At 28.1% G+C, this 11,824-nt stretch overlaps 1 protein-coding gene across 3 annotated transcripts; it reads right to left on the reverse strand.

The window, feature by feature from the left end:
- Positions 1 to 3,867: 3,867 nt before the first annotated feature.
- Positions 3,868 to 11,365, reverse strand: LOC135925324 (L-2-hydroxyglutarate dehydrogenase, mitochondrial-like). Of its 3 annotated transcripts, none has more exons than XM_065460588.1 (2): positions 11,246 to 11,365; positions 3,868 to 5,549 (listed from the first exon to the last, which is right to left on the reverse strand). In XM_065460588.1, the coding sequence occupies exons 1-2, from the start codon at positions 11,254 to 11,256 to the stop codon at positions 4,079 to 4,081; spliced, it is 1,482 nt and encodes a 493-aa protein (XP_065316660.1). In that variant the 5' UTR covers positions 11,257 to 11,365; the 3' UTR covers positions 3,868 to 4,078. The 3 variants fall into 3 exon arrangements, with proteins under 3 accessions (XP_065316660.1, XP_065316661.1, XP_065316662.1); XM_065460589.1 differs by having other exon boundaries at positions 3,870 to 5,549; positions 11,150 to 11,270; XM_065460590.1 differs by lacking the exon at positions 11,246 to 11,365 and adding an exon at positions 11,146 to 11,160 and having other exon boundaries at positions 3,870 to 5,549.
- Positions 11,366 to 11,824: the final 459 nt, after the last annotated feature.

Below are 11,824 nucleotides of genomic sequence, written 5' to 3' on the forward strand. Positions count from 1 at the left end.
ACGAAGATGAAATAAAAAAATTAATCAAAGAAAACAAATCCAATACGGTGACGGAAATCGTAACAATTACCAATCTTATTACAACAATTCAAATAATTATAGAGGTAATGATCAAAGATGATAATGATTTTAATGTCAACAATTTATCTGGTGACGTGATTAATGACAAAGATAACGCATTTATGACTACTGTAAAAGTGAACGATGTTGTTACTTGTATGCAAGTGGACACTGGATCCAAATACACTATTATACCTCATGGTCTGGCTAAAAAATTTGGTATTAGAGATCTTAAGAAATCTGAGCTACAACTCACTGCTTATGACGGGAATTTAATCAAAATTATAGGAACTACTCAAGTTAAAGTGACTTATGATGGTATTTCGAAATATTTACAAGCGGTAGTGGTTGAATCAAGTAAAAATGCCTTGTTGGGACGTACGTGGATCAATGCTTTCAAAAATCATGTTACTCTACATTTACGATTTATCAGAAGAGGGAGAATGTTGCATTATTCTAATTAACATTTTATTTTGGCCTCTCTAAAACCAGCATACCTCAAATTAACCTGGTTCAACAAAATTTTAATACACCTATTATCAGATACAATTGCATGGTCGCTTTTGGTTTGCTCCAAGCTTGGCTAATGTGGAACTTCGTCAATTTTCATATGAGAAAAAGGAGGGAAAAAATTGGTGGCGATAAAAAAATGTTGAACTTTTTTTCGTTCAAATCTTCATCCACAAAGAACAAAAATACCGAAGAGACGAAAAAGAAGAAGCGAGATTCTAACCGATCCAAAAATCCAGTTTCACCCATTAGCAATCATGACAATGAAAATAATCATCAGAATCATAACTCCAAAAAAAAGTTATAAAAACTAAAGAATATCACTAATCAAAAAAATATATTTTATTAACTCCTTTCTTTTTCTTTTCTAAAGGTATATATACATTTTCTAAAATATATGGTGAATAATAAGAGTCAAAAAGTAAAAAAAGATAAAGCATAGATCTTTTGGTCCATTGGTAAAAAGTGAGTTATAATCTTCCAAAACGATAAACCACTTGGACAACAAACTCTCTATGACTTCTCCGATGAAATTAACAGAAGAGGGAGAATGTTGCATTATTCTAATTACAATATAAATTTTATTTTTTGTTATAATCTAATTTTATTTTATAAACGGCGTAACCTTACTTTTTTAATATTAAGCTTGGGATAAAAATATTTCGATTATTTGCGTCATCTCTATCATACTAGGTCACTCAACACGCTGATATTTAAAAAGGGCTAATACCTAACTTTAATAAAAGTGTGTTCTTTAAAAACAAAGTGAGGTTCCTGGGTCATGATATTGACGCTAAGGGGATTCATGCTAATCACGACAAAATTGAAGCAATAATTAATATGCCAGAACCAAAATCAGCTGCTGAATTATCAACATTTCTGGGAATGGCTGGCTACTATAGAAAATTTTTGAACAATTTTGCGGAAATTGCCGATCCTCTTTATAAGATTGTCAACAAAGAAAAATGGGCTTGGAACCTAGAACACTATTTTAACCATATCTACGCATAAGGGATATTACCAATTTACTAACTTCTTTTGGGCTTAAGACCTCATCTGCAATTTTTCAACAGATTATATTAAATTGTAGAGTAACATGAATATGTGCCGGTAAATAATAAATAAGTTTTATTAAATAAAAAATATATTTTATTATAGATATAAATATTATATTGATTTTTCCACATTGTATATAAATATATTATATATGTATGCTTCTATTTTGTCTCACTAATAAAATTTGTTTGTCTTTATCCTTAGTTAAATTTTACAAAATAAATTTTATAATAGATCTTTTTTAATTCATGGTAAATAAAATTTTCGAATCGAATATTCGACGAATCGAATAATCATTTTATTATTCATACGAATAATAAATTATTCGATTGGCATTTTTGTAGGTATAGCCAAACACCTAAATGAATTATCTGCATAAACAATTAAATCTCTGCAAACCAAAGTGATTGCAAATCCAAATAAAAAAATTAAATTTTTATAATCTAAACCTGCAATATCACAATAACAGCAGCCAAAGTTATGATGAAATTTATTACACTGGTTGATGATCCTTCATTTGAGAAAATGATTACAACATTTTCTCCAACTATAGAAATTATGTGTCCTCGAAAACAAAATATCTATTACCTTTACAGATATGACCATAAATCTTATAAGAGATTTGTCTGAAGTCTTATATAATGCACTACTACTGATTGCTGGAGTGGTGATTGAAGTTATATTATATTTATTAATTTTATAAAGTTTTGTTTTAAGGCTTTTATCGGAGTTACTGCATATTGGCTGGACCCAATCTTTAAGATAAGATCAGTAGCTTTTGCACTGAGGCGCATAATTTGAAGGCAAACGTATGTTTTGACTAAGAAAATTATGGGTATTATAAGGCTTATAAAATTAATAATAAGGTGGTGGAGATGGTGACCGTAAATGGCACCAACTTTGTCAAGGCCTTTAAGTAATATTTATATTTAACAAAAAAATTATTTAAAATAAATTTTATATTTTTTTTATATTTTTGGAGAAAATGAAGATAGTAATTCAACTATTAGCCTTCCAATTATTCAACGTTGTTGTCATAATCTGAACCTTGTTGCAACCACAAATGCGGAGAGAAGAAAATGATATCAATTAAGCAAATATAAAGTGCTAAATGTAACCATTCTAATAGATAACTTAAATTTTTATGCAATTATTTTATATTGATAGATATCATCTGCAAAATTTATTAAAAAATTGCAATGATCTTGACAAATTTAGTAAAATATTTTTAACAGTCCAGACCTAATAAACCATTGATATCTGGTAAAATTTTAATGGGCCAGCACCGTCATAGTTTAGAATTTTAAGTTAATATTCTTTGAAAATAAATTATATGCTTATTTCTTTGTATATTAAGTCTAAATATAATATTAACTTTAATCAATATTTATGATATGGCTCAAATATAAATACCATACAGATAATGGACCAGGTCTGACTGTAAAATTTGAAAGGGCTAAGTTTTGCAGATATCTGATTTATATGAATCAACACTTATTAAATAATAAATTAGTTATCATTACTTAATATAAATCTCATTCACATGATGAAAGTAACATATTAGCAGCAATTCACTCAAAATTTAAGCCAAATTGGCTTTATATTAATCTGCCACAAAATCTGTTAGTAAAAGAAATGTTAATTGCACATTTGGAAAATCTCCAGGATCAACCACATTTAGGTACTTCATATGGATGAAATAGATACCCTTTTGGGGAAAAATTCTTCACAAAATGATCTTTCCATTAATAATTTTTTTTATTTATGATGATCCAATTTAATATTTTTAATACTTATGTAAATTTTAAAAAAATATTTAGTGTATATAACACACATTTGCTATCAAGTGCTCCTGTGGAGCCTTGTATAGTAAAACTGAACATGTACTTAATGAAAGATGAGGGATAATAATTTGGGAAAAATTTATTGTTAAAGGCTAATTTTTATAAATAGATATATTCTAAATGTTATATTATATCATTCAATTACAAATTTACACCATTTTTAATTTATTTTTATATAAGTTAATTTTGAAAAAATTTCCTTCAGAAATTTAAATAAGAAAAGGATCGATTAACAAGCCTGGATATATTGTAATCTTCGATTTATTACTATTTGTGAATGCTAGTTTTCTATTATATAAAAAAATTGATCATCGGAAGCAGTTATTACAAAAAATAATAGTTTTTTTATTAATAATTATCGAAAATATAAGCTCAATAATTTATAAAATGTTTAACACAAAATGTAGTAAATAATACCATTAAAAATCATTTTTGAATATAAAATAAATATCATTAAATAAATTTAAAATATATAATTAATTTTTTTTTGTAAATTTCCTGAAAAATGGCATTTTTTTAATAAACATAGCTAAAATATTCACCCGCATAATAAAATTTTAAGTATAAATAACATTTATACAGTAAAATATCTTAATTTAATTCGTTAGTTAATGACTATTTTTTAAGGGTTCGACGAGTTTAAACTTTTCACGGGCTTTGTCAGCAACCATCTTAGATATGGCTAAGGAAGAAGTAGCGGCAGGAGAGGGAGCATTTCTCACATGTAGAGTGCGTTCTCCAAGGACACCTTTTCCACTGTCGAACACAAAATCGTCTACGAGCTGACCGCTAGTGTCCAAAGCCTGAGCTCGGACGCCGGCCGGTCCAGGCATTACATCGCTCGCTTTCAACTCAGGTACGTATCGCTTTAGAGCCGCAATTTTGGCGCTAAGGAATATGGATCCATACATCTCTTTTATTCCCGGCCCAAGGTATTTATAGGACATGCTACGAAAACCAGAGAATTTGAGATAATCTAACATATCTCCAAAATTTATATCGCGAAAAGAGTAACCTTCACGGCTAAACGCGAGAACCGCATTAGGACCTAACCATATGTTACCGTCCATTCGTGGGGTAAAATGAACCCCTAAGAAAGGAAATCGAGGATCCGGAACTGGATATATATTTCCACGGATTAAATGGCGCTTATCAGGCTTTAACATTAAATACTCCCCCCTGAATGGAACAATCTTAGGGTCTGAAGAGCAACCCGACATCTCGGCAACTTTATCTGAATACAAACCAGCACAAGTTATCACGTATTTGCTTTGAATATCCTTTATTCCTTTATTTTGACCCATTTCACCTCTCACTAAAATGGGGTAATCAGAGTTGACAGGATTCATTTTAAAATTGATGACTTGGTAGTTGAGAATAATTTTTCCACCGGCTCGTTTAAAATTAGAGCCATATTTTTGGGACACGCGTTTCCAATCTACGATTCCCGTGTTAGGTGAATGAATGGCTCTTAATCCTTTACAGTGAGGCTCGATGGAAGAGATATCTTTTCCCTCGATCATTTTGATCCCAGGCACACCGTTCTTGATTCCTCGTTCCATGAGGTTGTCGAGTAAGGATAATTCTTTAATCTCAACGGCGACTATGAGCTTACCACATTTTTTGTAAGGAATCCCGTTGGCATCACAAAATTCATAAGCCATTTTAGCGCCCTGCACGCAGAGTTTAGCCTTAAGTGTACCGGGCGTGTAGTAAACACCGGCGTGTATTACCCCACTATTATGACCGCTTTGATGACTTGCCAGCTCGCCTTCCTTTTCAACCACGACAATTTTCATAGTCGGATAACGGGATATCATCTCCTGAGCAGTAGCCAAACCTATTATGCCCCCACCTACTATGGCTAGATCATATCTGTTGTTGGAATTTGTCGTTGTCGAATATTTTCGGGATAATATCCCAATGTTCAGACATTTAAGTATTTTTTCAAGTGAGAATTGAGATTTTTCATTGCGCAATATCGTGGAAAAACAAATGTAATGTCGAATTGATCTAGTGTGGTGACAACTTAATTGTTTATTGAAGGTTTGAACAAGGCGCACACACCCGGCCCTTAAACTGAAAAATAAATAAATTATTAACTAATAATAATATTCGTCTATATTAATGTCCCGATTTATGGCGGGTTGGTCTTTAGAGTCGGTTTCATGGTTCAATTTAGTCTTTGCAATTGGTATATGCCTCAGTTCAATAATTACATATGATCAATTCAATCAACTTCAACTCATTGTGATCAATCATTTTTCAAGGTAGTTTGACTTAATAACAAAGAGAAATTATGATGATATGATTATCTATCATGTGTATTGAGTCATGGAAAAATATAATATCTAATAAAGAAATTTTTTAACTTAATCTTAATAAAGCTGATCTTATCATTTTATTCCCAGAGATATCACTGGTTTCTTTCTATTTAGGTGAGAAGGGGAGGGGGGATGCTTAAAGAAACTAAAATATTCATTGTTAATATATTTTAAACAAAATCTTTATATTTTTATTCAAATAAGTTGAGCCAAAAAAAAATTTAATTTGAAAAAGGATAGTATTTAAAAAACCATTAAGAGAATTAAGTCTAAACTGACTCCAAAAGTCACTTTCAATATTTACAAAAAATTAAAGTTTTTTAATCTATATTGGTGAACATTATTTTTTAAAATAGTAATAAATACTAAAGTAAAACACACATAGATAGCCAGAATTTTCCGAGGGAAGGATAACTATTTCATTTCTTTTTACAATGTATTTTATCCATTCATTTCATACAATTAATTCAAATTATTATATATAATTTTGGGAAATATATTACTAATAGGTATATTGAAAAACAAATCTCTCTTTCTATTGGAGGTTAGTTTTAAAATTTTAATGTATGACCAGTGAAAAATAGGGAGAAAAAAAATAGGTATTAATCATTGGCTGTAGAATAGCCAATAATGGATCGGATGGATATGCAGTAAAATCTACATATTTCTAGAGATATTGCTTTTATTCTGAAAAATTTCAATACCAGGATTATATGGCAGGATAAAATTTAATTTTTTATTATGGGTTAAAATCATAACATAGAACAGGCGCGTAACCAATGGGGGGGGAATCCCCCCCCATCGCATTTGACTGTTTTCATAAATATCATTTTAAACTAATAAAAATTTTACCCCCCCCCCCCCTCACCTCCCAATCAAAATTTTACAAATATTTGAATATCAATTTTCCAACATATTATTCAAAAATATTAATAAAATGGAAAAATATTTAGTCAAAAAGATTGAAATCAAAAGATAATTTATTTTATTATATATATTTATTTTATTAAATTCAAAATTATTAGTGAGTTAGAATTAATAAGTATTTTTAATATTTTAATTATTAATAAATATCTATAATTTTTTAAATATTTTTCATTTTTACTTCCATTTTGTAGAACAGAAGAAATAGAAATACAAAAGTTAAATAAGGCTGAGCATGAAAAAAAGTAATGTGTCGTCAGAAGCGATATCATTATTGAATTCAATTGATCAATCAGAGTTTATCATTGCTGCTAATTGCATCAATAAATTATTTTTAGCTCACTACTTTGTAGAAATTTACAAAAACCAAATTTAGATTTGTTTCAGGTTATTGATTTGGCGGAAAATATATATGAACAGGTAGATACAATAAGAATGAATGTAGATAATTATTTTCATAATATTTATCTAGACGTTGAATCGAAGGCTAAATTTTATGATATAACACTAATTAAACCTCGTCTAGCACCTAGGCCATTATTGAGATGTAAAATAAATATTGGCTCAACTGAAGAATATTATAAAATATCCATTTTCATCCTATTCTTAGATACTTTTTTATCGCAAATAAAAGTTCGGATTTTAGATAAAAAACAAGCCTTTAGCAATCTTCAAGTTTTATTACCCAAAGATCCTTCTTCGTTTTCTAATGCTACTATTGGTAAAATCGTTTAGCTATTTAACCTGAGCATGCTATTGATGCGCTCAATCGGTGTAAAGAAACCTTGGCTCAATTTCCTAATATTTTGAAGTTGTTTTATATTCTTGCATGTTTGCCTATTACAATATGTACGAATGAAAGGTCTTTTTCCAACTTGAGAAAGTTGAAAACATATTTACGAAGTACTGAATCTCGGCTAAATGGGTTAGCTCTGTTAAATATCCACAAAGATTTGGTTCCAACTGCAAACGAAATTCTTGATGAATTGGCAACGTTCACACGAAAATTAAAAATCACATTATAATTATGGAAAATATTTTGTATAATATTGTATTTGATAAGAAGTTAAAAAAACTTGTTAATTTAATTATTTACTAGTCAATATTTTATACACACTACTATTAGTATTTTCAATAAAAAAATTATATTCTACTTATAATGTATGAGAATTTAAGCTGAGGCTAGTTTTTAAAGCAAATTTTATAAAAAAAATGACATCACACTTTATTTCAACTTTACATTTAAAAAAACTTTATTAAATATAATATACCTAACTTGAAATAATAAAAAATAGGCTTGTAATATCCATAAGCAAGAATTAGTAAATAATAGTTAAAAATAGAAATATAATTATTATTAAATTATGAATAATTTAATAGAATAGCTGGAACATAAGACCCGGCCAAAGGCTGGGGAAAAGCTGGCCGAAGGCCATGTAAAAGGAGGTTTGGGGGCGAAGCCCCCCAAAATTCCAAGAAAATTCTGGATACGCCACTGACATAGAATAGCCTTACTAGAATATAAAATAAAAAATCCAGGCTTCCCAGTTCCCATCTTTTATAGTCTGGGCAAGTTAAAAGTCATCCTTCCAGGGATAAAATGGAAACCATTTTTATTAATACAAATTATAACTAATTGAAAAAATATTTGTCTTCACAATAAGAGCACAATAAAAATAGATCATTCTTACAAAACTAGAGAGTGCTTTGTCACCAGAATAATACCATTTATATTGAATATATAAGAACATAAGCTCTGCTCGTCGTTTTATAGTGTTTCAATATAATTTCATACATGATTAGGTAGTGAGTCCTATATATTAATCAGCTGTTACAAGTTTTCCATGCGTTATGACTAGGAATAACGTCATATAAATGGTTTCATCACTAGATTTATTATATTAAATATAACGAAATATGCAAAAATATCCTGATTTAGTACTCAGATTTAACAGACAGAAACCCACTTACAATATTTTATAAGGTCATTACTTTGAGAAATTATTTTTGCTTTACAAACCATTTTACCCCATCCTGTATAGCCCCAGAAGCAGTGAGGTAGGTTATATGGCTTAATCTTTCTAGAAGCCCAGGATCAAGTTTAATAGGTAAGCTTAGCATTGAGAGATAAACTTATCAATTATATAAAACCTCAGAGCCTTTTGCATAAAGAACAAAATACCCAAAATAAATTGGTCAGAAAGTGAGGGGAAAATTGTTTTGATCAATATATTTTTATAAGTGAACATATGGTAAATATAAATAATATGCATAAATTCGAGTGGTTAAAAAATATTCTATATATATAGATATAGATAAATGGCTTTAAACAGTGCTAGTTGGAGATATTCTCAAATATATCTAAATTAGAATCTGTGAAGCCTGACCCATCCAAAAATAAGTGTTCTGAACAAATTTAAAAAATTATAAATGCAGGGCTGATCAATTCGTATATAAATTTTTGAAGCTAATATTTTGATTAATACTATATGAAAAATTATAATATGCTTATTTCTTTGTATTTTAAGTGTGGTCATACTAAAATACTAAATCTATAAAAAATATGGCAGTTTCAAACAAATTGAACAATTTATTTATATAATCCAATTACAATACAAAATTAGAGATATCAAACACAAACACAATTGATTTATAAAAATGTTGCTGTAGAAATAGAGAGCCAAAGAAAGTGATATAAAAGCCTTTTAGTCAGGAAAAAATCAATAAATTTAACAACCAAGGACTTTTCGTAAAATTTTAATAGGCAACCAAGCATTTAAAAAAAACAATTATAATGGGTTGGGCAAGAAAATTTTTTAACAGACCAGCCATGCAAAGATCTCTAATCGAGATATATATACATTAGGAATCGATTGTTTACAATTTTGAAGTGAAACAAATATTTTTTAATCATGATATTTATCTGTAAAATATATAATTACATGATTATAAAATATCATTAGCTTTAAAATAATAAAACATTCTCAAATCATAAGTCAGGTCTCTTCATATATCCTTAACCATATTAGCAAAACTGAGATGTTACAAGTCTTTCCCTTGAATCATAAAATATAACTTTTATTTATTGTTATCTTTTTTAAAATTACTGTTTGACATATTGTATGTATTCTTTAAAGAGAGGGAGTGTTAAAAAATATTTTTATATGCTTAAAATGATATTAATGAATTATTGAAAATTTTCAAGAAAGAATCCCCCTTTCCCATAAGCTATAGGCCTATGTATAGTTTATTAAAATAAATTTTTTTTAAATTTAAAAAACAGAAATAATGGCAAAGGGGAATTACCTATATAGCAATTTTGTAAATATAATTTCAAGCTAATAAAAATTCTCTTCCAGCGACCCCTCTCCCTCTGCACAAAAATGACAATAATTTTAGAGTACCCATAAATTTATAATTTTTTAATGAATAAAGATGACTATAATTTAAATGGTTAAGAATATTTTTTTAAAACAAGTGCAAATCCAATCTTTTTAAATATTAACCCAAACACCTATAAAAGTGGGCCTAAAGCCCTATAGAGAAAATATCTCCAAAAGTCTTCTTCAGGAAAATCATGTCAACTACAATGGAAAATGGTATTTATAATACAAGGACCCAGAAAAAATAAAAATACAAACCCATATTATAAATTGAGCAAACTGTCATTTTATGCTATTTGAACCTGCTTGATAAAAATATTTTATCTTATGTAAACATATGGAATTAAATAATAAAGCTTCATTTTTTGGCACAGTTTACTATCATGATTTGTAAAAGATAATTTTCCTAATTTTTTATTTTATGGGCCCAATGCTTTAGGTTAAAAAAAATTTTTTTAAATTCTGGGCTAAGTCAAAAAATGATCAAAAATAAAAATGCACATGAGGCTAAAAAATTAGTCTATTATATTTTGAAAATCCAGACTATGACTAAAATTAATCTTGTTTTATGTTTCAATAAAAAATTAAAAATAAAATCTTTCTATTTTAATATGCCTTTTATTTTTAAAAAATTATTCCTTTTTAACTTTGACAATCACTAAAAAAACTATCCAATTTTAATTTTTTATAGATCAATATAGTGTAAAAAGGAGGGAATTACCATAACCCTGATAATGCCTATATTACTTATTCAAAAATAAAATCAAAAAACATATTATTTCTCTAAATACATTGACCTATAAAATTATGGAAAAATCATGTACTTTAAAAATTATATTATTCTGTAATAGTTTGAACATGTTTAGAATGTAACAAAATAAAAGTAGTTCTTATAAAAAGTTGGACTTGGACTGTTTAAGATAGTTTGGTTAATAATTATAATTAAAAATGTGAATTATCCAGATATATATTAATTTTAATAACCCATTTTTTAATAAACAATGTTAACTAGGTTATTTGTCTAATTTCTACAAATGTAAATACCTACAAAATTTTATCCAGCTAGTTTGCACAAATTATTATTTTCAACTTTCACAGGTAAATATTTAAAATTTACAAATATTAGCTGAAGATTTTTCTTTACTTGTTTGACATTTCGATTGGTTAATGTTAAACCTAACCATAGGGCGACGATTAACGATCAGTCACAATTAATTGGCCTCAAGTATCAAATTTCAAATTTTTGAGATGAGGCAAGGCATTTAATGGAAATTAATTTATACTAATTTATATTAATAAAAAATTTAAGAATTATATTTGAGTACAAAATAATAGAAAATAAATGTTTAAATGAAATCAGGGGTGGACTGACTACGCTGCGGCCAGCGTCTACATGGCCGGGGGGGGGAGGAGACAAATGTCTCCAAATATTGGTATGTTTGGGGGTAATTTTTTATTTGAATTATAATCTTTTAATCCATTAATTGTTGGTTATCGTTGATTTTCTGACAAATGTCAATTAAAGTAAAGATATTTTTCAATTAATAAATAATATAAACTTTCTTTGTGAACGATTTTCATTTACCATTTTATCAAATTAATATTTACACATTTCCTATTTGGTACTTTTCTTACAGATTAATATATTTGTATTATGTTTTTTAATAAATTTATAGATTTTTTTAGCAGGATAAATTTTGGAGGTAATTTTTTTAGTCATGCT

Source organism: Gordionus sp. m RMFG-2023, chromosome 2, assembly GCF_954871325.1.
Source record: "Gordionus sp. m RMFG-2023 chromosome 2, tfGorSpeb1-WG-v2, whole genome shotgun sequence".
In the NCBI taxonomy this organism is placed as follows: domain Eukaryota; kingdom Metazoa; phylum Nematomorpha; class Gordioida; order Chordodea; family Parachordodidae; genus Gordionus; species Gordionus sp. m RMFG-2023.